This window comes from Euprymna scolopes, chromosome 8 (genome assembly GCF_053919585.1).
Source record: "Euprymna scolopes isolate OS-2025 chromosome 8, ASM5391958v1, whole genome shotgun sequence".
NCBI classification, from domain to species: domain Eukaryota; kingdom Metazoa; phylum Mollusca; class Cephalopoda; order Sepiida; family Sepiolidae; genus Euprymna; species Euprymna scolopes.
The window spans coordinates 161,235,521-161,258,695 of record NC_136489.1 but is presented as its reverse complement, the minus strand read 5'-3'; the positions used below and the strand labels follow the sequence as shown (position 1 = coordinate 161,258,695).

Here is a 23,175-nt window from a genome sequence, read left to right as displayed (position 1 = left end):
CCATGAACTCTCATTGATTCTTTCAATGTGGCCAAACCATCACAGTCTCCTGTTCTGCACACATCTCTATATTTTTTCCAGATTTAAGCTTCTTAAGCAGATCTAAGCCTTTCTATATAGCTCACATTACACATCCGTCATTGTATTCTCAAATCATTTCTCTCCATGCAATGCATGTCCTCAACTCTTACTTTTAACAAATATAAATCGTATGAATTATAAAAGATTAATTAATAATAAGCACTATTTCTTGAGTTTTTTTTTGTATCAAAGAATTTCAAGAACAGTTGAAATTGGTGCTAAAAGCAAAACCTGAAAGTAGTGCCACTAAGTTTAATGGCTGTTGTGTCTAAACTTTTAGGGACAAATCATAGAATATAAATTTTTTTTTTAAATTATTTTATCAGTCAATAAATAGATTCTGCCCTTAACTCATCAGAAGATATATATATCCTTTAATGATAAATTCAATGTTTTTTGTAAAAAAAAAAAAAAAAAAAAAATTGAAAAAGAATAATTGAGCTCTCTAGGATGGTTGACAGTGATTATTTAAATATTGAGATTTTGCTTACTTAAGGCTTGTGCTTGGTATCTGAATGGTTAGAATTGCTGACTGTTAAATATACATTGTACAAATTATAAAAGATTAGTGGGGATATTTGATTAAGCACTATTTCTTGAGGTTTCTTGTATCAAAGAATTTCAAGAACAGTGGAAATTGGTGCTAAAAGCAAAACTTGAAAGAAGTGCCACTCAGTTTTCATGGCTGTCGTGTCTCAACTTTTAGGGACAAATCATAGAATATAGATTTCTTTTACAAATTTAGAATTCCAAACTAACCTATCTCTAGCCAGGTCTGTATTTATCCCTCTTTCTTTCAAGGCCAGCACTTACTCCCATGTGTTCTTGGCTTTGTGAGTGAATCCTGTTATTTCAACTGCTTTTTCATCTACTTTTCCAAAAACTCTTTTTCAGTGTGGCCATACCATCAAAGTCTCCTGTTCTGCACACATCTTATATTTTTCAGATTTAAACTTCCTCTGATCTTTAAGGTTGACATTACATATCCATCATCTCAATCTCATGTCATTTCTCTCCATGCAACGCATGTCCTCAATTCTTACTGTTAATAAATATAAATTGTATGAATGATAGAATAAGATCAAAACATTGTTGCATTTGTTTAGCCATTTCATTCCATTTCCATTTCTTTTTAAGCATAATTTATAATCATACTAGCAGATGTACCCGGCATTGCCCGGTATTAAATGTAACGTTAAATTCCTTTTAAAAAAATTAAGCAAAAAAAAATAATGGAAAGAAACTGAGACATGTGCATGTATTATGTTTTTTATAAACAGTTCGCTTCTTGTAAGTAAAAAAAAAAACAAATGCTCATGCTGAGATCAAAACCAAAACAAGTATGATAACCATTAGGCCAACTTGCCACGATCTTTAAGATGTATTTCTAAACCTACTTATTCTTCAACTTTCTTATTCTTAACTTAAGGAAGCTGTCATGTGAATGATTCGATCATGTGCAGTCGTGAAATCCGATGACCACCAAGTACCAATTTTTCAATTTTGACTCCTAAGCGGGCCTTTTTTTCTGAATAAAAACTGATTAAAAAATTTCCACATGTCTGAATACTCTATCAAAAATTCATTGAGTATATAGGTTGAGTTGTCTTCACATACGCATTCTCACTTTTACACATAGATTTATGAAAAAAATTGAATTATTTTTTCAGACACAAATTAAATTGCATGAATGATAAAAGTTCTGTGAAGCACTATTTCTTGAGTTTTTGTATCAAAGAATTGCAAGAACAGTTAAAATTGGTGCTAAAAGCAAAACCTGAAAGAAGTGCCACTCAGTTTAATGGCTGTTGTGTCTCAACTTTTAGGGACAAGTTATGGAATATTTTTTTTTCTTTTAATTATTTTATCAATCAATGACTAGATTCTGCCCTTAACTCATCAGAAGATAGATATATCCTTTAATGATAAATTCAATGTTTTTTGTAAAAAAAAAAATTAAAGAATGATTGAGCTCTCTAGGATTGTTGACAGTGATTATTTAAATATTGAGATTTTGCTTACTTAAGGCTTGTACTTGGTATCTGAATGGTTAGAAATTATGGAACAAAAATAAAAACGTCTTAAATGTAACTATTTTTGTTTATAACTCTGAATGCATTATATAAAAAATTAAACATTAATTTTTACTAAAATAACGACACAAATTTCTGTAAAAACATTTTTTAAAGATTTTTTTAAAAGAAATATTGTTGAGACTAGAAACAGTTGTTTTTCATAGGTGTGATCTTACATCATTATCATTAGTCACTTGTATCTTGGGTGTTATGGTACCAAATGTAGTATCTTAACCACTATGGATATTTATATTTGGCATCCGCGACGGTAAAATAAAGAATAATGATTTAGTCGACATATCCTGCGAGGTTTAGCTGTTTGTTTTTTAAATTTTCACAGCTAAGCGGAACATTTTTGCTTTTAAAAAAACTAAACTGAAAGCGTGCAAAATGTCCAGATATCCTATATATCACATTGCAGCATCGAATACTAAATATTCAGAATTACGTTTCATAGGGACTTTTTGTGTACTTGCTGACACACACACATATATATATATATATGTATATAGACATATTAATGATAGATAAAACAAATACATATATATATATATATATATATATATATATATATATATATATATATATATATTAATAAATATATTTTTACAAAAACATGACAATAAAGATAAAAATGAGAGCATCAAGTTGTGTATTTTCATATTAGTTACAATTGTTTTGTGACTAAGGAGTCAATCAGTATTGTATCCTGGTCACAGCACCATTTCTTGAAATCTTGTATCAAAGAATTGCAAGAAAAGTTGGTGCTAAAAGCAAAACCTGAAAGAAGTGCCACTCAGTTTAATGGCTGTCGTGTCTCAACTTTTAGGGACAAATTATAGAATATAGATTTATTGTTTTACAAACTTTTATTAATAATATTTTAAGAAAATGTATTTCTTTTTAAATTTTTAAAATAAAAATTTAAAAAGATAAAAAACTTTTTCATATATTTTTACTTTCATAAAAGAATTTTAATTTATTTAAATGTATTATAGAGTAATTATGAATAAAAAATATGAGCTGCCTTGTAAGAATTGTAGAAATAACTATTGTGTTGATGACTGGAAATATTTAATTTTCAACAACATTATTTGATTAAGCATCATTTCTTGAGTTCTTGTATTCTTGCAAGAATATTTGAAATTTCTGCTAAAAATAAAATCTGAAAGAAGTGCCACCCAGTTTAATGGCTGTCGTGTCTCAACTTTCAGAAACAAATCTTTGTTTTATAAAATTTAGATAAAAACAATATTTAAGAAGATAATATTCCATGGGAAAATAATGCTAGATAATGGTAAGCCAAATAAAGTATTAAAATTCAAATTATTTGATTACAAATTACTCTTTTTTTTATTTATTTGAAATGATAATCTACAGACTCGAAATTTGATATACAGGGTACTGAGATTTGTGAAAATCGATGTGACCGGATTTCGGCCAGAAATTTAGCGAGTAAGGAGTCAAAGTTTAACGATTTAACTTTTGAGAACTCTACCAAACTCCTCCAACAATTTTTGGTCTAAACACTTGAAATTTTAGATATAGGTTCCTTGGACATGGATCTAACTTAATAAGTTTATTTGAGCCCAAAACAATAAATGTTAAGGGGTCATAATAGGGGTCAAATTAAAAAACAAATTGACCGTATTTTTGTTTGTTTTTTCTTTTTTTTGCTCAAACACCCGGGCAACGCCAGGCACCCAATCCTCCCTGACGTCATCTCCTCCTTTTTATTTTAGTAGTGGGGTAAGAGGGGTGTTACTTTGTGTTATGACGCGTTCTTCATCAAAACGACTTGAGATAATCAAAGTGCTCAATATCCTAGATAGAGCTGATGTGTTTAAGCGCAGCGTGTCCTGGAAGAAATAATTAATTTGTCTTTTGTTATTGTGTTGTGTGGTGTACGTTACGCAATGAAAAATGCCCAATACCCGGGCAACGCCGGGTAACCCTGCTAGTCTATTATATAAAAGAGAAATGAGAACAATAGTCCAATGAATACAAGTAATATAAACAATCAGCCCTCATCTCAAAAATTCAGAACTTTAGTATCTATTTTTTATTTTTTTATTTTTTGTCTGTTTGCAAAAGATTCTGCTGAGAATCTTGAATGGTTATGATATTAGTTGGGACTAAGACATCAAGGAAGACTACTCTGTTGACAAAGTCCATGTTGTTGAATGTTGCTAAGTTGATATTCACTAAAACTAAAACTAAATTTAGTTCTTTATTTAATTTTGTGAAAAGGAGAGGGGTTTATGATCGTGCCTGCAAAATATATATATATGTTTGTTTTTTTTTTGTTTCTTTCTTTAGATTGAACGTAAACGTTTGGAAGGCGAGAATCAATTAGAAACGGCAGAGGATTTTGATTGTTTGGTTCTTAATTCCCCAAACAGTTCTTTGCTTTGGCTGAGATACATGGCATTTCATTTGGAAACTGCAGAAATAGACAAGGCTCGTCAGGTTGCAGAACGAGCATTAAAGACGATTGGCTTCAGGTAAGTTGAACCAAACCAAACCAAACAGCAAATTATTTTGTTTAATTTCTTCTAAGTGGCGTCATTGTCCAAATCTTGTCTTAGAATTGCATGTTTGGAGTAATGAATGCCGTCATGATGTTTAAAGTGGGGAGGTACGTAAAGTAATAACTAATAGCCATGGCTAATGATACAGTACATGAAAATACTTAGTTCAAACTTCTCGGCTTAACATTTACAGGGAACATGAGTTGGAGCAGATACATCAAGACTGCAAAGAAGGTGGGCTCTCTCTACCATGCTAGAAAGTTACTTACGCCTGAGAGTATCCTGTACCTCTACAAGGCCACCATTTGCCCATGTACAGAGTATTGTTGCCACATTTGGGCTAGTGCATTTGCTACTAGTCTCTTACTCTTCGGTTCAAAAGAGTCGCCAACCTATTAAGTCCCGCACTCTCAGCTAGGCTTCAATCTCTGTCTCATCGACAAAATGTTGCATCTCTCTGCCTGTTCTACAAGTATTTTAATACCCCTACACTCATATAAGAAAGCCTTCTACTCTAATAGTTTCTTCCCTAAGACTGCTAGACTTCGGAATTCCCTTCCGGATTCCTGTTTCCCTGACTGTACTGACATGCAGAAGTTCAAGTGCAATGTAAACCGACATTTTGCTGCTCAACTCTCTACATAGTATCCCTGCAAATTATGTCCCAGATGGTAGCCCCTTGCATCAAAGTGACACTGTGCCTAGTTGGGGGTGAAAATGTAATTTAAAAAAATGCAAACCTGAAAACTCATTGCAGAAGTTCAAGTGTAATGTAAACAAATATCTTGCTTTTTTAAAAAATTTTTTATAAGGTAGTCACCACTTATCAAGGCCTGGAAGCCACTCAGAGATAAGGGTTATTGCATGTACAGTACGTTAGTGTGGAGATTTAATAAAGTGTCTACTTAAGGGGGGGGGCGATTCATCAGGAATTTGTTTACGTTGGACTTGAAGACATCCAGGTTGTAGTCAGGTGGGAAGCAGGCAGACGGAACAGAGTTCCACAGGTGTGCAGTTCTAAGAAAGAAGCTTTGTTCATGGAATCTACATTTTGATTTAGGCACAGATAAAGAGTGGGGAAAATTTTTGACAGCTTTTTCAGCTAGACGGGTGTTTTTCATAAAAGATTGGTGAAGAGGGGGTAGAGATTGGAGCTCAGCCGAGCACCTGCCATGGAAATAACAATAAAACAAAGATAGGTTCGCAATGTCTCTTCTGTGGAAGAGAGGTTGCAGGGAAGAGAAAAGGGCATCCCCCACTAAGCCACAAAGTCTATTTTGTACTCTGTCAAGACAGGATAGGCTGTTTTTAGCAGCTCCTGCCCAGATATTGCAGCAGTATTCCATCCTTGGACGTACTTGGTTTTTATATAGATAGAGAATTGCATCGGTAGTGAGATATCTTCTGGAGCAGTAGAAGGATCCCACCATCTTTCCAGCGACCTTGGCAACAGACTTGATGTACGTGTTCCATTTCAAATCAGGAGTAAAGGTCAAACCCAGAAGCTTGTCAAAACATGGGGCTTCTCCTAGATGAGAGCCATCCATTTCAATTGATGCCAGATGGGGATCAGAGCGTTGATTATGTAAAGATAGGAGCTTGGTTTTAGATGCATTAAAGGTAACCAGCCACGTCTTTCCCAACAGAACTACGTGCTCGAGATCAGAGAAGAGAGAATCAGAGAGAGCTTTGTCATTGACAGCCTTTGATGTGTTGTCATCAGCATAGATGTCAATGAATGATTTAAGTATGTGTTTAGGGAGATCATTGATGTAGATGAGGAAGAGAGTTGGGCCCAGGGTGAACCCCTGAGGGACTCCAGCATTAATACTGCAGGCCTCTGATTTTTGTCCATCAACCACTATTATGAACCTATCAGAGAGAAATAATTTAATGATTGAGAAAACATTTCCAGTTATACCGTAGCTGGAAATCTTGTGAAGTAGGCCTTTATGCCATACCTTATCAAAGACCTGTGATATGTCAAGAGCAATTGCCCTAGAAAGAAAGTCTTTGTCAAGAGATTCGTGAATCCTATGAGATATAACCGTTAGCACATCTGCGGTAGATCTTGCAGAACGGAAACCATATTGCATGTCACTAAGAAGGTTATTTCTGCTGAGGTGGTTGACTACTTCTCTATTTAATATGGATTCCAGCAACTTACTCATGACACACAGGAGACTTATAGGTCTGTACTGAGAGGGAGATGACTTATCACCTGAATTCTTAAATACAGGGCATACTGATGAGGTTTTCCAGGATGTTGGAAAGCACTTCTCCTTAAGGCAACGCTTAAACAGTTTCGTAAGTATGGGAGCAAGTTCTGGTTGAAGCTTTTTTAACACTATAATTAGAATGCCGTCAGGGCCAGTTGCTTTACTGGAATCAAGGTTCTTGATTAGCTTGACGACCTCATGCACAGATATTTGCATGTTACCTAGCGTGTTCTGTGTTATAGAAGGAAATATGGGGAGTTGATGGCCTTCGTCACATAGGTTAGAATTAGCAGCAAAGTTCTTTGCAAATAGTCTGGCCTTGTCTGATGCTGACGAGATGACCTCTGGTCCATTGATAATGGTTGGGATAGAATGCACACTTCTGTTCAGGATCCTATTTGTTATTTGCCAAAACTGGTGGGAACCAAACCGCTGATCAGCTACTTTGGATTTAACAGACTGAGCATATAGCTCTCTTGCATTTTTTATTACTCTTTTACAGTGATTGCTGGCGTTCCTGAAAGCAGCTTTAGTCTCAGTGCATCTATTACGTTGGTAGCTATGGAAAAAGTGATTTCTGTGCGCGATGGCAGCAGCACATTGTGGAGAGAACCATGGCTGGCTATTAGGTTTTTGTTGGAATTTTTTAGATGGTATGAATCGGTCTATGCCTACAATTAACCATTCGGTCAGGTCTGATACTATAGAGGATGGAATGCAGAGGTAGATCAGATATGAATGTACGGAAGCTATCCCAGTCAGCCATGGAGTATCGGTATACAGTACGGTAGAGGCGTATGTCTCGGGACTTATTACATTTCATTTTTATCTTAACTGATACGACGGAGTGGTCGGAGGATCCTAGAGGAGAAAGAACGGAACATGAACATAGCTCAGGGCAAGTTGAGAGAAAAAGGTCTAGAAGGCTTGCATACTGACCTGTAGTATCGGGCACACGGGTGGGCTCGCGAACAATCTGAGTGAGGTCATAAGCAATGGCAAAATCATGACAGAACCTCCTCTCATCGTCTGTCTTATTTGAGTGGGTCAGCCATTCTACGTTATGGACGTTAAAGTCACCACAGATGTGAATATTGCTGTTCAACTCCCTACATAATATCCCTGCAAATTGTCCCTGACAGTAGTCTCCTAAATCAAAGTGGCACTATGCCTTGTTTGGGGTGAAGATGCAAAAAAAATTAAAATTAAAATAATACCAATACTACTCATAGTAATATTGATGATACTAATCTAATCTCTAATGCACATTAAAAAAAACAATAAATCGATGGTAAGTTTCATGAATATGCCAATGCAACATCTACAAAAAAAATTGGTCATTTTCTGCATAAGTACCTAAAAGTTTTAGCATTCCGGCATATTCCCCCCCGAAACATTTCATTGTTTCATTACTTCTCGTTTTCTAGACAGTGATAGGTGATTTGGTGTTCCCGACGAAACATCTTCCAACAGATATTTTAACGGAAGGAATTTATCGCATTCTTAGACGAATTATCTATATATTAATAGGATAACGCGTGTTATTTATTTTGTGTGTCACGTTTACATCCGAGTTACTATTGTTTAATTGTTATGGACTTCCATTTCTTGTTATAAATAATTTTACCAAGAATTCTTCATAAGTTTTAGTTTCGGTTTCGATTATAGCTGAAGGAAGTCAATATATATATATATATATATATATATATATATTCCCAAAAGGATGAAACACTAGTGTCTGTAGGTATTTAAAAATTATTATATTAAATAATTATATATATATATATATATTCTTTATAAGCTTTGGTTTCGATTCAAGCTGATGCACTCAAGTCATATGGATAAATTTTTTTATTTTTTAAATCACAATTTTATAATATATAAGAATCAAATTGACTCTATATTAATGATATATATACAAACATATTTAAGCATATTTTACCACCAGGTTACGCCGGGCGTCCCTGTTAGCTTAGATAAATACTTTTTGCAGTTTTAGTAAAAAAGCTACAATAATATTGGCCTTTTGGTCAAGATCAAAGTGTAGTATCTGTTCTTCAGATGCTGCACTTCCATTTCTTGTTCTCTTTCGGTGGAGGATCAGTCCTTCACGACTGAGACAATTTTTTTTATTTTTGTACCTTTTCTCCACGTTAAAAAACGACCCTGGTGTCTAACTCTGTCCCGTGGGGAGGCATAGTAAATAGGTACAATAATATCAGGGTGTCTCCATTTACATGGAACATCCACAGAATGTCAACATCGATATATTACATATAAAAGAGTCCGCTGTGGAATTTCCATAGGTCCTGTTAGTTATTATTATTAGTATTAACGTAGAAGTAGTTTAGTGTAAGAATGATACTTTTCGGTAAAACATTTCACATTACCCAGGCGTAAAATACACTTAAATATGATATTTTAATTTGTCTAGATTTTTTATATATAATTATAGAGTCATGATTCCAAAAGTTAAAAAAAAAAAAAATATTTGGGTGCCATCAGTTAAAATCGAAAGCAAAACTGTAGCATTCAAAGCTGGTGATGTTACCACTGTACCAACGTGACACACATGTGAACTGATAAAAAATTAAAAATAAACTTAAGATGAATGTACAAAAGTTTGTATACATTATTATAGAGTCGTGATTTCAAAAGTTAAAAAAAATGTAGGTGCCATCAGCTAGAATCGAAACCGAAACTGTAGCATTCAAAGCTGGTGACGTTATCATTGTACCAACGTGACACACATGTGAACTGATTAAAAATTAAAAGTTAAAAATAAAATGAATGTAGAAAATGTATAATGATATTTTTTTCAATTTTCACCGATTTTTGACCCCTTAAAAACTATTTTAACTGGCTAAAGACCCATAAAAGAACGATCCATAAAAAATCCAATCATTTGAGCCCTCTAGCGCCGCTCTGACAGACAGACAGACATATAGCTGTTTATATATTAGATTTTTATTATTGATTTGATTTTTCATTTCAGGGAAGAACAAGAAAAATTCAATGTTTGGGTTGCATATTTGAATCTTGAGAATTTGTATGGCACCAAAGAAAAATTGACCAAAGTTCTTGAACAGGCCCTCAAGCAAAATCCAGCAATCAAAGTTTATCAACAACTTGTGAATATTTATGTCAAGTCAGGAAAAATCCAAGTATGTAATTTTCTTTGTCGATTGAATTTGTTTGATATCAATTTGAGACAAGTTGGAAAATGTGAACTAAAAACTAGGGGGGGGGGCTAATCCACCTTCTACTGATGAGACATAAACCAGCCCCATATTACAAATCTTTGTTTCTGTTAAAATTTTGATATAGTAAATAGAATTTTTGTTTGTTTGATTTAACCGTTTTGTTACAGATATAACTGATCAAAATTTTAAATCGATCAATCAATCTCTATGATGCACGTTCATTTCGAACACACTCTTATAAAAAAAAAATCTATAGTTGATTTCATAGACTGTAATGTCAGGTTGTCTAAAAGTGTTAACTTTGGTCAAAATCAGGCTTCTTTAATCAGATTTTTGTCGATTATTGATTTTCGATACTTAATAGATGCATTCCGATAAAAAAACCTATCTAAGAACATCTCAGACACATCAAGTACCTTCATGTGAAATTAAAAAAAAAAAAGATTAGCCCTGTTATTTTCATGTCCATAGGGAACAAAATCACACACACACACACACACACACACACACACACACACACACACACACACACACACAGAGTTTCATTTATATATATATATATATGAGAGAGAGAGAGATATGTTCACTGTTTTGGGGAAAGAATTCCATCAGAGTGCACGATTACAAAGAAAAAATTTCAATATAAGAGCTTAATATTTATTTAAAACTGTAAAAAAGGTCAGAAAAACATTGGTACCGTCGGTTTAAAGCCTAACATAAGGGGGACCAGTTAATGGTAAATAATGTTGGCTGATGAGAGCATAACCTTATTTACCATTAACTGGTCCCCCTTATGTTAGGCTTGAAACTGACAGTACCAATGTTTTTCTGACCTTCTTTACAGTTTTAAATAAATAAATAAATAAATAAATATATATATATATATATATATATATATATATATATATATATATATATATATATATATATATATATATATGAAACTGTGTGCATGATTTTGTTCCCTATATTCCCGATACAAGGAAACAATACTGTATGTAGAAGACTATATATACATATATATAGAGAGAGAGAAAATAAAAAGGAACAAATCTTATTATGTGTTCATCAACGTTTCGTCTTTATTTCGAGACTTCCTCGAAATAAAGACGAAACATTGATGAACACATAATACGGTTTGTTCCTTTTTATTGTCTCTATTTTGTCGGAATACTATTTCCATTATTTTCATCATATATATATATATATATAGTCTTCCACATACAGTATTGTTTCGTTGTATCGCAACTCATCAGTGTGGCTAGACTAGCACCTTTGCCTAACTGAGGATTGAACCTACAACTATTGCATTGATAGTCGGCAGTTGTACCCACTGACCCATGGGAGCAGTGCTCGCAAATTACCTCAATAAATGTCCATTTTAATAAACGCTCGTACACCTCTTTTACAGTGCTCGAGCTCTTTGTTTATTTAAGTGTTGGGTGAGATATGTTTATGATAGTGCTCAATCCAAAGAGTGGGGACTAAAATATATAGTTATCCACATACAGTGCTGTTTCGTTGTATTACAATTCATCAGTGCGGATAGACTAGCACCTTTCCCTAGCCTAGGACTGAACCTACAATCATTGTGTTAATAGTCAGCAGTTCTACCCACTGGCCCATATATAATAAAAATTGCAAGTTAAATATTGTCTTTATATTAGAACCTATCATGATAACAGAAAGCTTAATATACTTGGATATAATGATTGAACAAACAAGAAAAATTAATGCAAATAAAAATTGAATAAATTATTGACTTATTAAAAATTCTAACAAGGAATTATGATTAAGAATAATCCTAAATCCATGAATTTTCAAAGACAGGGACTTTTCATCAGAGGATTAACATTAGTAAAAAATGTATCACTGATTAGCATAAATTTTAAAATATATAAAAATATTTTTCAAAAGAATAAAAGAATGGAAATAAAAAAAAAAAATCAATCAATTAATGAAAGTGTACTTTTTAAGAGAGAATCTGAAATTCAAATTTTTTTTTAATATATATATATATAGCACCATTTCTTGAAATATATCAAAGAATTGCAAGAACAGTTGACATTGGTGCTAAAAGCAAAACCTGAAAGAAGTGCTATTCAGTTTAATGGCTGTCGTGTCTCAACTTTTATGGACAAATGATAGAATATTTTTTTTTCTTTTAATTATTTTATCAATCAATGAATAGATTCTGCCCTTAACTCATCAGAAGATATATATATCCTTTAATGATAAATTCAATATTTTTTGTAAAAAAAAAAAAAAAAAAAATTAAAAAAAGAATGATTGAGCTCTCTAGGATTGTTGACAGTGATTATTTAAATATTGAAACTTTGCTTACTTAAGGCTTGTACTTGGTATCTGAATGGTTAGAATTGCTGACTGTTAAATATATATTGTACAAATTATAAAAAGATTAGTGGGGATATTTGATTAAGCACTATTTCTTGAGGTTTCTTGTATCAAAGAATTGCAAGAACAGTTGAAATTGGTGCTAAAAGCAAAACCTGAAAGAAGTGCCACTCAGTTTTCATGGCTGTCGTGTCTCAACTTTTAGGGACAAGTTATAGAATATAGATTTCTTTTACAAATTTAGAATGCTCAAAAAAATGCTTTTATAAATTGACTTCCAAACTAACCTATCTCTAGCCGGATCTGTATTTATCCCTCTTTCTTTCAAGGCCATCACTTCTTCCTATGTTTTCCTTGGCCTTTTCTTTGTGAGCGATTATAAAAGATTAGTAGGGATATTTCTTGAAGTTTTTTTTGTATCAAAGAATTGCAAAAACAGTTGAAATTGGTGCTGAGAAAAAATTGGGACAAATCATATAAATTTGTTTACAAATTTTTTCTTTGAATGTTTAAATAAAATATATTTTAATGTTGAAATAGAAGTACTAAGCCCCCCCCCCAAAAAAAAACAAACAAACAAACAAACATGCTTTATTAAATCTGCAGAGGGTATTATTTTCCTTTAAATTTACATAGAAAACTGGACCCTCAACTTAAAATTAAGCAAGTTTTTATTTTTTTTACTCTATTACGATCTGAAAATTTTATGCTTAAGCATCAATAACACATTAATAAAATTTAAATAAAAATGAAGAATGAAAAGGAGGGTTTATGTTCATACAACTTTTAATTTTATTGTTTATCAATCTTTTTTTTTTTTTTAATTTAATTTAAGCAAATACTTGATTTAATTCAATAAAATGCATTGAACATTAACGCTAATTTTGTTGGGTTTTGTGAATTCATAGCATTTTTAGAGCGAGCAGTCTAGCTTGCTTAATTTAGAATTACTTTCTCATTTGACGGCCAGTGTGGTATATGTTCGGTCATCATAACAGTATCTTCTCAAGCTAATGAAAAATATTTTTATTAATAATAATTTGCTTTTAATGTAGCTACACTATAAATAGCGAAATTCGAAACTTAATATTGAATTTCAAGACAAACCAATTGTCTTTACTTAATCCAAAAATTATGAAAAATGATAAAAATTATTAAAGAAAACATTTTTTGACGAAAATTAGTGAAAATAAAATGCTTGGCTAAAAAAAACACACTGGAGAGTTCCAAAGGGAGGTAATAAGCGCGTAACTATTGCCAATTGTTTTAATGAATTGTGCTTTTTGCCTTGTTTTTAGCATAACTTACTTCCCTTGTTATAATGTCACGTCTTCCCAAAGAAATATGGCGCTGTTTTTTGTTACAATAAAAATCCAAAATTTGTGTTTTTTTTTAAATAATATAGTAATATTTAAGTACTTCTGACATGCCAATTAAGTAGATGTCATTGCTATCAGTTGAAATTAACAAAAAAAGTTAGTAGATACTAATGTTTGTTTTTTTTCTAATCATTTTTTGTTTTCTGAATTTTACTATTATAGTGTAGTTATACCTTTTCTTTGCTATTTTATAAAATGAACAGACAAAAGAAAGGGTTAATAATTGGTTTTAGTAAATCTAGACTTATATGAAGACATTATGGCATTTCATGTGCTAAAAAATTTAGATATAAACTGAAATTAAAAAAAATTTATTCAAATTAATTTTTTTTATCAATGTTTTCATTATGATAATTTTCTTTCCTTTCCCAAAACAAAATCTGAATAGAATTATTAACTTTCTGCCGGTTTTTTTTTTTAAAGAAAGCTGAAGATGTTCCTTCCGTAAAATTAAAATTTTGAAAAAATTGTTAAATTTTTGCCGTTTCTTTTTTTAAAGGAAGCTGAAGATGTTCATCACATTTTGTTAAAACGTTTTCGTAGCGACAAAAGTGTGTGGGTCAACTACAGCATCTTCTGTTACAAAAATGCAAATTTGGAAGAAGGGAGAAAACTTATTGAACGAGCAATCAAAAGCCTCGATAAAAAAGATCGTAAGTTTTACTACAAATTACAAAATGTTTCTTTTTTTTTTTTTAAATGTAAAAATTCTAACTTATATTTGTTTTTATTTTTTTACTTGTTGGTAAAGACACTATAAAATACAGTACTGGTGCTTATTGTGGACCAGATGTATCTCAGCATTTGTTGGAACATTACGTCAACTGCTGGATTATGCCAAGCGTCGCCGATAAAATTATAACAACGCTACATAAAAGAAAATAGCAAAATGAATAAATGTAAGATGTAAAAATCAAAAACAAAAAAATACAATTTACCATAATTTGGTGTGTTTATATTAAACTTTTTTTTTTTTTAAATACTGTCAAGAAAAAGGTAGAAAAAGCAAAAATTAATTTTTGAGGCGGTCAAATAATTGTAAGGAAATGCTTTAAAAAAGGTTCAAAGAAATTTTTTTTTGTTTTCCAAATATATTTTGCCATTTTCTTTTTTGTTTTGTTTTAATTCAGCGCACTGTGTTGTGATTGGTTGATTGATGTGTTACGTCACATAGCAACTAAACCCAAGCTGTTACTTGGCAAAATCCGGCTGGTGACATCATGTTCCGGCCAAAGCCGAGCGAACGCTGAGCTATTGCTGGTTCACAATATGTACCAGCATCCAAATAAGTAATCAATGCAAAGATTTGTTTATAGAAATTCAACTTTCATAATAACAAATGACCCAAATAAAGTATTTTGTTTTAATCCATCTCTCCTGAAGAGCAATTGTCATTTCCCAGCAACCTCTTTCTTTTTTTTTTTTTTTACACGGTGGTCACCACTTATCAAGGCGGAAGCCACTCAGGGTTAAGGGTTATTGCAAGTACAGTACGTTAGTGTGGAGATTTAATGAAGTGTTTTCTTATGGGGGCGGTTCATTAGGAATTTGTTTACGTTGGACTTGAAGACATCCAGGTTGTAGTCAGGTGGGAAGCAGGCACACGGAACAGTTCCACAGGTGTGCAGTTCTAAGAAAGAAGCTTTGTTCATGGAATCTACGTTTTGATTTAGGCACAGATAAAGAGTGGGGAAAATTTTTCACAGTGGATTCAGCTAGACGGGTGTTTTTCATGAAAGATTGGTGCGGGGGCACCAGAGATTGGAGCTCAGCCGAGCACATGCCATGGAAATAACGATAAAACAAGGATAGGCTCACAACGACTCTTTTCCTGCAGAAGAGACATTGTGAGCCTATCTCTGCTCTTTCATTTTTCATGGCAAGTACTCATCTAAGCTCCAATCTATGATCCTGCCTTAGCAATCTTTCATTAAAAAAAAACACTCAACACTCTACAACCACTATCAACAATCCCCCCCCACACACACACTTTCTATCTGTGATTAATTCTAAACGCAAATTCCATGAACAAAGTTTCTTTCCTAAAACTGCCTGCAGATAAAACATGTCCCATTGGCCTTCCCAGCTGATTACGATATGGTAGCCTTCAAATCCAATGTAAACAAGTTTTTGGTGGGCCGTCTCCTTAAATAATCCAAATTCTATCCAATGTACACTATTAACGATTACTAAACTACCAACTTATCCTCAAGTGGTCTTCTGATAAGTGGTGATTTTAAAAATAAAAAACATACAATTTAAAACAGATTTAAATAAAGGATGCTAGGAAAAGCATCCATAAATAGATTATATAGAAAAGAAAATTGAGTTCAAAATCCGGGAAAAGAATCCCCTTACCTGCCCCCTATGAAAAAAAAAAATAAAGAAAACTTTGTATGATGTACATACCTGTGAAAAAAAAAATATATCGCACACCGAAAATCACGTAAATTAATCAAGTAATTTTATTCGTATAAATAAAACTATTTTTTAAGTGAATTTAAGTTTTCCCAATTCTCCACCCTCTTTAGTCCATGGGCCAGCGGGGTCGACCGTGCCCCTTCCCTCCTAACCCATCATAAGTGATATCATTGGAAAGCTTGGAATGTCTAGATTAAGAAAAAAGATATGTTAACGTTAAAAAATTTGGGATGCACTGTTAGTTTTTAGCATGTAATCTACCCTATCGTCAAAATTGCCTTCGACACTTGAAAAAGATCAATGAAATGTTGTCCCTTTACCTTAATATCTATACTCATTCTAACTGATCCTGGAATGACATATACAGGGTTACCCCCAAAAAAAAATAAAAGCTAAATGGAGGCCATCTAGAACATAGGCTGTAGAACGGAAAAAAAAAGGCCAAATACCCTTGTGTTTTGATGTGATGTTTTGAATATAATAAACTAGTTATAACCAAAGTTTCATTTCATTTAGACAAAACACTAAGAAACGTGGCCTAATTAGAGTTGGGGCCCGTTGTTTTGGGTCACCCTGTATGAATTGAAAGCTTATTTCATGCTCTTTTATTTGCATATAACCATTTTAGAGTGTCATTTCATTGATCTTTTTCAAACTAACAGTGCATCCCAAATTTTTCCCTAAACTTTCCATCGATACACCTTATGATGGGTTGTGGGGGTGGGAATGCACACGTTTATATTTGCATACGACCATTTTAAAGTGTCATTTAATCTTATATTGCTAATAAGTGCTGAAAAAATATGCTATCCGAAAAAAAAAATTTCAAAAGTAACACATTAATCATCTTCACTGTCAGAGTCTGAAAAGTGATTTCTATGTTCATTATTTTCATCAGAAGCCTCAAATTCCTGAGAATCACTTGAATCTGTATCATCATCCGTTAACCTGTCTGTGTCATCTCTCGTAAAAATAATCTTTCAATCCAAAAACAAATATTTTTTTTCTTCAGTTTTTTTCACTTAAAAATTTCCTTTTTTTTTACAGATGTATCACTTATTGTAAAAATTGCTCAGTTGGAATTCAAATATGGCGAGGTTGAGCGTGGAAAGACGATGTTTGAGAATATTGTCAGCAATTTTCCAAAACGAACTGACTTATGGTCCATCTATATTGATATGACTATTCAACAGGCAGACTACAGTGCAGTAAGGCAAGTAATTTTAACTTGTTTTTTGGCCCCTCCAACTAGGCATCTTTATACTGTCTAAAAATGATTACTTTTGTATCATAGCATGATGGAGATTTGATGTCTGGGTTAAGCTCACAATAAAAACAAACCAGTCTTAAGCAACGTTGGTTTCTGTACTCGTTAGTATTCATGCAATGATTGGTATTTTATGTTTGTTTTTTAGAGGGTGGAATGATAAAAGTATCACCCCCAGGAAAGATGACATTGTTCCATTTTTCTTTGGTGAAAACCGGTTTTCTTTTTTGGCTGCAAACCATCTACTAGTTGGCCAGTTGTGTACAAATCCCAAGAGTGATAGGAGTCTTCTATCATGTCTGAAAGTGACACAATGTTCAACAAGCAAGATCGGAGATGCGCCGCTCTACAACTCATGCTCTCTACTGATCCAAGTTATGACAACAGGACCATTGCCAACACCCTCAAAATGCAAATCTAGACGGGTTTTCATAAAATGAAAATGGAATCATGTCGTCTTTTCTAGGGCGACAATTTTATTGTTCCACCCTGTAGAATGAAATTTTTACTTCTGGAAGAATATTTTTTCTAATAACATTTTTAAATATCAAAAGTCAAAATCTAGCATTGAAACAGTAATGACAAGACTTCAAATAGGACACACCACTCGTACCTGTTAAAAGGCGAAGAGGCCCCATTCTGCGTGTCATGTCATGAGCTTTACACGGTGAAACATATCCTGATAGACTGTGTGGATCTCCAGCAGATACGAATGAGGTACTACCGTGAAGGTAGTCTAAAAGATCTTTTTCACGGAGTGCACCCTGGCAATATCCTGAAATTCCTAAGAGAAACAAGATTATATAACAAAATCTAAAACCCTAATAAACAACAAACAAACATAACCAAATAACCACTTCAGAAAAACTTAAAACCCAAATAACAGACAAAATACAACCAAACAACCTGTCCAGCAAAATCAAATTACCTAATAAACAACAAACAAACATAAGAAAATAACCTCCTCAGCATTAAATGACCCACAAAGGTTGATATGCTGGTGAAATAACCCATCCATCTAATAACTTTTTTAAATATTAAAAAGTCAAAATCTAGCATTGACATTGCTGAATTGAATAAAATGTAAAAATAAAGAAACTATTAATACCCATTCTAATTCTTTTTTATTTTTTTTTGTTTCAGGGATTTATTTGAAAGAGTAACAAACCTGAGACTCTCAGCACGAAAAATGAAATTCTTTTTCAAAAAATATTTAGACTTTGAGCAAAAACATGGCACCCCAGAACTGGTGATGGGTGTTCGAAAGAAGGCCCTTGAATATGTTGAAGACAGCCATGAAACAGAATCAGATGGTGAAACATAATTCAGCAAACCGTTTATAAGTAAATTCATCATGTGTATATATATATACATGCGTATATAAACTGTACATTTACATAAATCTGCAATAAATCATCCAAATGATTGTCTTTTTTATTTCATTTGTTTTTTTTTTCTAATATCCACCCTCTGTCAAACTACTTCTCTACATCCTCTGTTTGATAAAATCACAAGTAAAACTCTGGGAACAATTACATTGAGAGCATTGCCAGGACTGCTGCAAAGAAGGTAAGTTCTCTCTACCGTGCTAGAAAGCTACGAACGCCCGAAAGTATCCTGTACCTCTATAAGGTCACCATTCGCCCATGTATGGAGTATTGTTGTCATATTTGGGATGGTGCATCTGCTACTAGTCTCTCACTCTTAGACAAGGTTTAAAAAAGAGTCGCCAACCTAATAGGTCCTGAACTGTCATCTAAGCTTCAGCCTCTGTCCCATCGACGAAATGTTGCATCCCTCTGCCTGTTCTACAAGTACTTTAATGGTGAATGCTCTGACGAACTACAAGCACTTGTACCCCCTTGACGTGAATACCCCGACAAACACGACAAGCAGCTAAATCCCACCCCTTCACAGTAGAGATCGCTAGATGTAAGAGAGCTTTCTACTCCAGTAGCTTCCCCAGAACCGCTAGACTTTGGAATTCCCTTCCGGGTCCCTACTTCCCCAACTGTACTGACATGCAGAAGTTCAAGTGTAACATGAACCGATGTCTTGCTGCCCAACTTCCTACATAGTACCTCTGTGTCCCTGATAGTACCAACAAGTTAAATTTTAGAAGCCATCTTACCTATGCCAACATTTAAAACAACATTAATATGGTCAAACATGTAGAGGACGAAGTCACCTTTTAATGTAGAAAATATCTCACTACTGATGCAATTCTCTATCTATATAAAAGCCAAGTACGTCCAAGGATGGAATACTGTTGCCATATCTGGGCAGGAGCTGCTAAAAACAGCCTATCCTGCCTTGACAGAGTACAAAATAGACTTCGTGGCTTAGTGGGGGATGCCCTTTTCTTTACCCTGCAACCTCTCTTCCACAGAAGAGACGTTGCGAGCCTATCCTTGTTTTATCGTTATTTCCATGGCAGGTGCTCGTCTGAACTCCAATCTCTGGTTCCCCCTCGCCAATCTTTCACGAAAAACACCCGTCTAGCTGAATCCACTGTGAAAAACTTTCCCCACTCTTTATCTATGCCTAAATCAAAATGTAGATTCCATGAACAAAGCTTCTTTCTTAGAACTGCACGCCTGTGGAACTCTGTTCCGTCTGCCTGCTTCCCACTGGACTCTAACTTGGATGTCTTCAAGTCCAGCGTTAACAAATTCCTAATGAACCGCCCCCTTAAGTAGACACTTTATCAAATCTCCACACTAACGTACTGTACTTGCAATAACCCTTATCCCTGAGTGGCTTCCGGGCCTTGATAAGTGGTGATCACTGTGTAAAAAAAAAAAAAAAAAGTTGGCAAAACCATGCTCTATTAAGTAGAGGAATAAAGAGATTAGTCAATTGCTGTTTTTTTTTTAATTTTATTTTTATACATAGGAGTCCCCACTTATCAAGGCCCAGAGGTCACTCGAGGATAAGGGTTATTGAGTGTACAGTAATCAATGGGATAATATCGTAATAATCGTTAGTAAAGGAAATTTGTTAAATTGGATTACTTAAGGGGTTGGTTCATCAAGAATTTGTTTATGTTGGACTTGAAGACAACCAAGTTGTAGTTAGCTGGGAAACAGGCAAATGGAAGTGAGTTCCACAGGCGTGCACTTCTAAGAAAAAAGCTTTGGTCATGGAATCTACGTTTTGATTTAGGCACAGATAAAGAGTGGGGAAAATTATTGACAGTGGTTTTAGGTAGATGGGTGTTTCTTGTAAAAGATTGGCGAGGGGGGACCGGAGATTGGAGCTCAGACGAGCACTTGCCATGGAAATAATGATAAACAAAGACAGGCTTGCGACGTCTCCTCTGTGGGAAAGAGGTTGCAGGGAAGAGAAAAGAGGATCCCCCACTAAGCTACGAAATCTATTTTATACTCTGTCAAGGCAGGATAAGCTGCTTCTAGCAGCTCCTGCTCAGATGTGGCAGCAGTACTCCATCCTTGGATGTACTTGGCTTTTATATAGATAGAGAATTGCATCAGCAGTGAGATATCTACTAGAGCAGTAGAAGGATCCCACCATTTTTCCAGCGACCTTGGCAACAGATTTGATGTACGTGTTCCATTTCAGATCAGGAGTAAAGGTCAAGCCCTGAAGCTTGTCAAAACATGGAGCCTCCTCAAGACGAGAGCCATCCATTTCAATTGATGCCAGATAGGGATCAGAGCGTTGATGATGTAAAGATAGGAGTTTGGTTTTAGATGCATTAAAAGTAACCACCCACGTCTTCCCCCATTGCACCACATGCTCAAGATCAGAGGAGAGAGAATCAGAAAGAACTTGGTCTTTTACGGCCTTTGATGTGTTGCCATAGATGGTCGTCATCAATATAGATGTCAACGAATGATTTAAGTATGTGTTTTGGGAGATCATTGATGTAGATGAGGAAGAGAGTTGGGCCCAGGATGGATCCCTGAGGGACTTCAGCATTAATACTGTAAACTACTGATTTCTGCCCATCAACCACTACTCTTATGAACCTATCAGAGAGAAATGATTTAATAATTGAGAAGACATTTCCAGCTATACCATAGCTGGAAATCTTGTGAAGTAGGCCTTTATGCCATACCCCATCGAAAGCCTTTGATATGTCAAGAGCAATTGCCCTAGAAAGGAAGCCTTTGTCAAGAGATTCACTAATCCTATGAGTTAGCACATCTGCGGTAGATCTAGCAGAATGGAAACCATATTGCATGTCACTAATTCGGCGCTATAATTCGAATGCCGTCAGGGTCAGTTACTTTACTGGAATCAAGGTTCTTGATTAGCTTGGCGATAGCACACACAGTTATTTGTATGTTGCATAGCGGGTTGTCTGTTATAGGAGAAAATACGGGGAGTTGATGGCCTTGTTCACATAGGGTAGAATTAGCTGCAAAGTTCTTGGCAAATAGTTTGGCTTTATCTGCGGCTGACGAGATGACCTCAGATCCATTGATGATGGTTGCGACACGCTTCTGTTCAGGATCCTGTTTGCTATTTGCTAAAACTGGTGGAAACCAAGCCACTGCACAGCTACTTTGGATTTAATGGACTGAGCATATAGCTCTCTTGCATTTTTATAACTCTTTTACAGTGGTTGCTGGCAGTCCTGAAAGCTGCTTTAGTCTCAGTACATCTATTACGTTGGCAGCTATGGAAAAAGTGATTTCTGTGCACAATGGCAGCAGCACATTCTGGGGAGAACAATGGCTGGCTGTTAGGTTTTTGCTGGGATTTTTTGGAGGGTATGAATCGGTCTATACCTACAATTAACCATTCCGTCAGATCTGATACTATAGAGGACACATTCTTTTTAAACATGGAACGCAGAGGTAGATCTGATATAAATGTACGGAAGCTATCCCAGTCAGCCATAGAGTATCGATATACTGTATGATGGTGAGGTAAGTCTGAGGACTTATTACATTTCATTTCTATCTTAACTGATACAACCGAGTATATATATACTAGCTGTACCCGGCCACGTGTTGCTGTGGTTCAGTTTGTAAAAATGGAACACATTCCTCAAGAAAAATTGCATTTTGTATTTGTTTATTTACTTTTATTATTTTTTGCAATTTTTTTTTTATCAATAAAAGTTATTTTTTCCTAAAAAAAAAATTCATTTTTTACCATAAATTGTTAGAGGAAAGGTTGTTTTTTTCAGGAAAACTTGCACTTTTTTTAAAAAGAAATTTGGCAGTAAACGTTTCTTTTTGAAAACGGAATTTTTATTATAAACAGAAAATATGAATGCTTTATATGAACACTGTAAATAGTCAGGTGAAAGTAGAGAAAAGTTTGATTTTTTTTCTGCATGAGTACCATTCTTTTTAATTTCGTCTTGTGTTCAAGCTTTTGAGTGGGCTATCAGTGATTGCAAACTAACAAATTTAACCAAAATGCAAAAGAATTCATCAATTAAATAATTTTAATAAGTGCTCAACTAGGTGTGTCAGAAACCGACCTTACGAATGCGTGAAAAAATATTTAATAATTCGACCTCCTATCTTTCCAAGCTTATAACTACTTGAAAAATGTAATTCAAACCCTAATTTTTTTTCAATTGAAGGAAGAAAGACCAAAATTTAAAAAAATAACAGGTTTAATAGCAAATTATGCAATATTTGTTTATTTAAATCGGTTTTCT

General features: G+C 34.1%; 1 protein-coding gene across 1 annotated transcript in view; it reads left to right on the top strand.

The window, feature by feature from the left end:
* The window catches only part of LOC145283950 (protein RRP5 homolog), a 133,662-nt gene extending 114,705 nt beyond the window's left edge, over positions 1-18,957 (top strand). Inside the window, exons 29-33 of the mRNA XM_080133047.1 lie at positions 4,476-4,660; positions 9,902-10,070; positions 14,343-14,496; positions 17,312-17,477; positions 18,675-18,957. Coding sequence (XP_079989173.1) covers positions 4,476-4,660; positions 9,902-10,070; positions 14,343-14,496; positions 17,312-17,477; positions 18,675-18,855 — 855 coding nt within the window. The 3' untranslated portion in view covers positions 18,856-18,957. The remainder of the gene's footprint in view (positions 1-4,475; positions 4,661-9,901; positions 10,071-14,342; positions 14,497-17,311; positions 17,478-18,674) is intronic.
* The last annotated feature ends 4,218 nt before the right edge of the window (positions 18,958-23,175 follow it).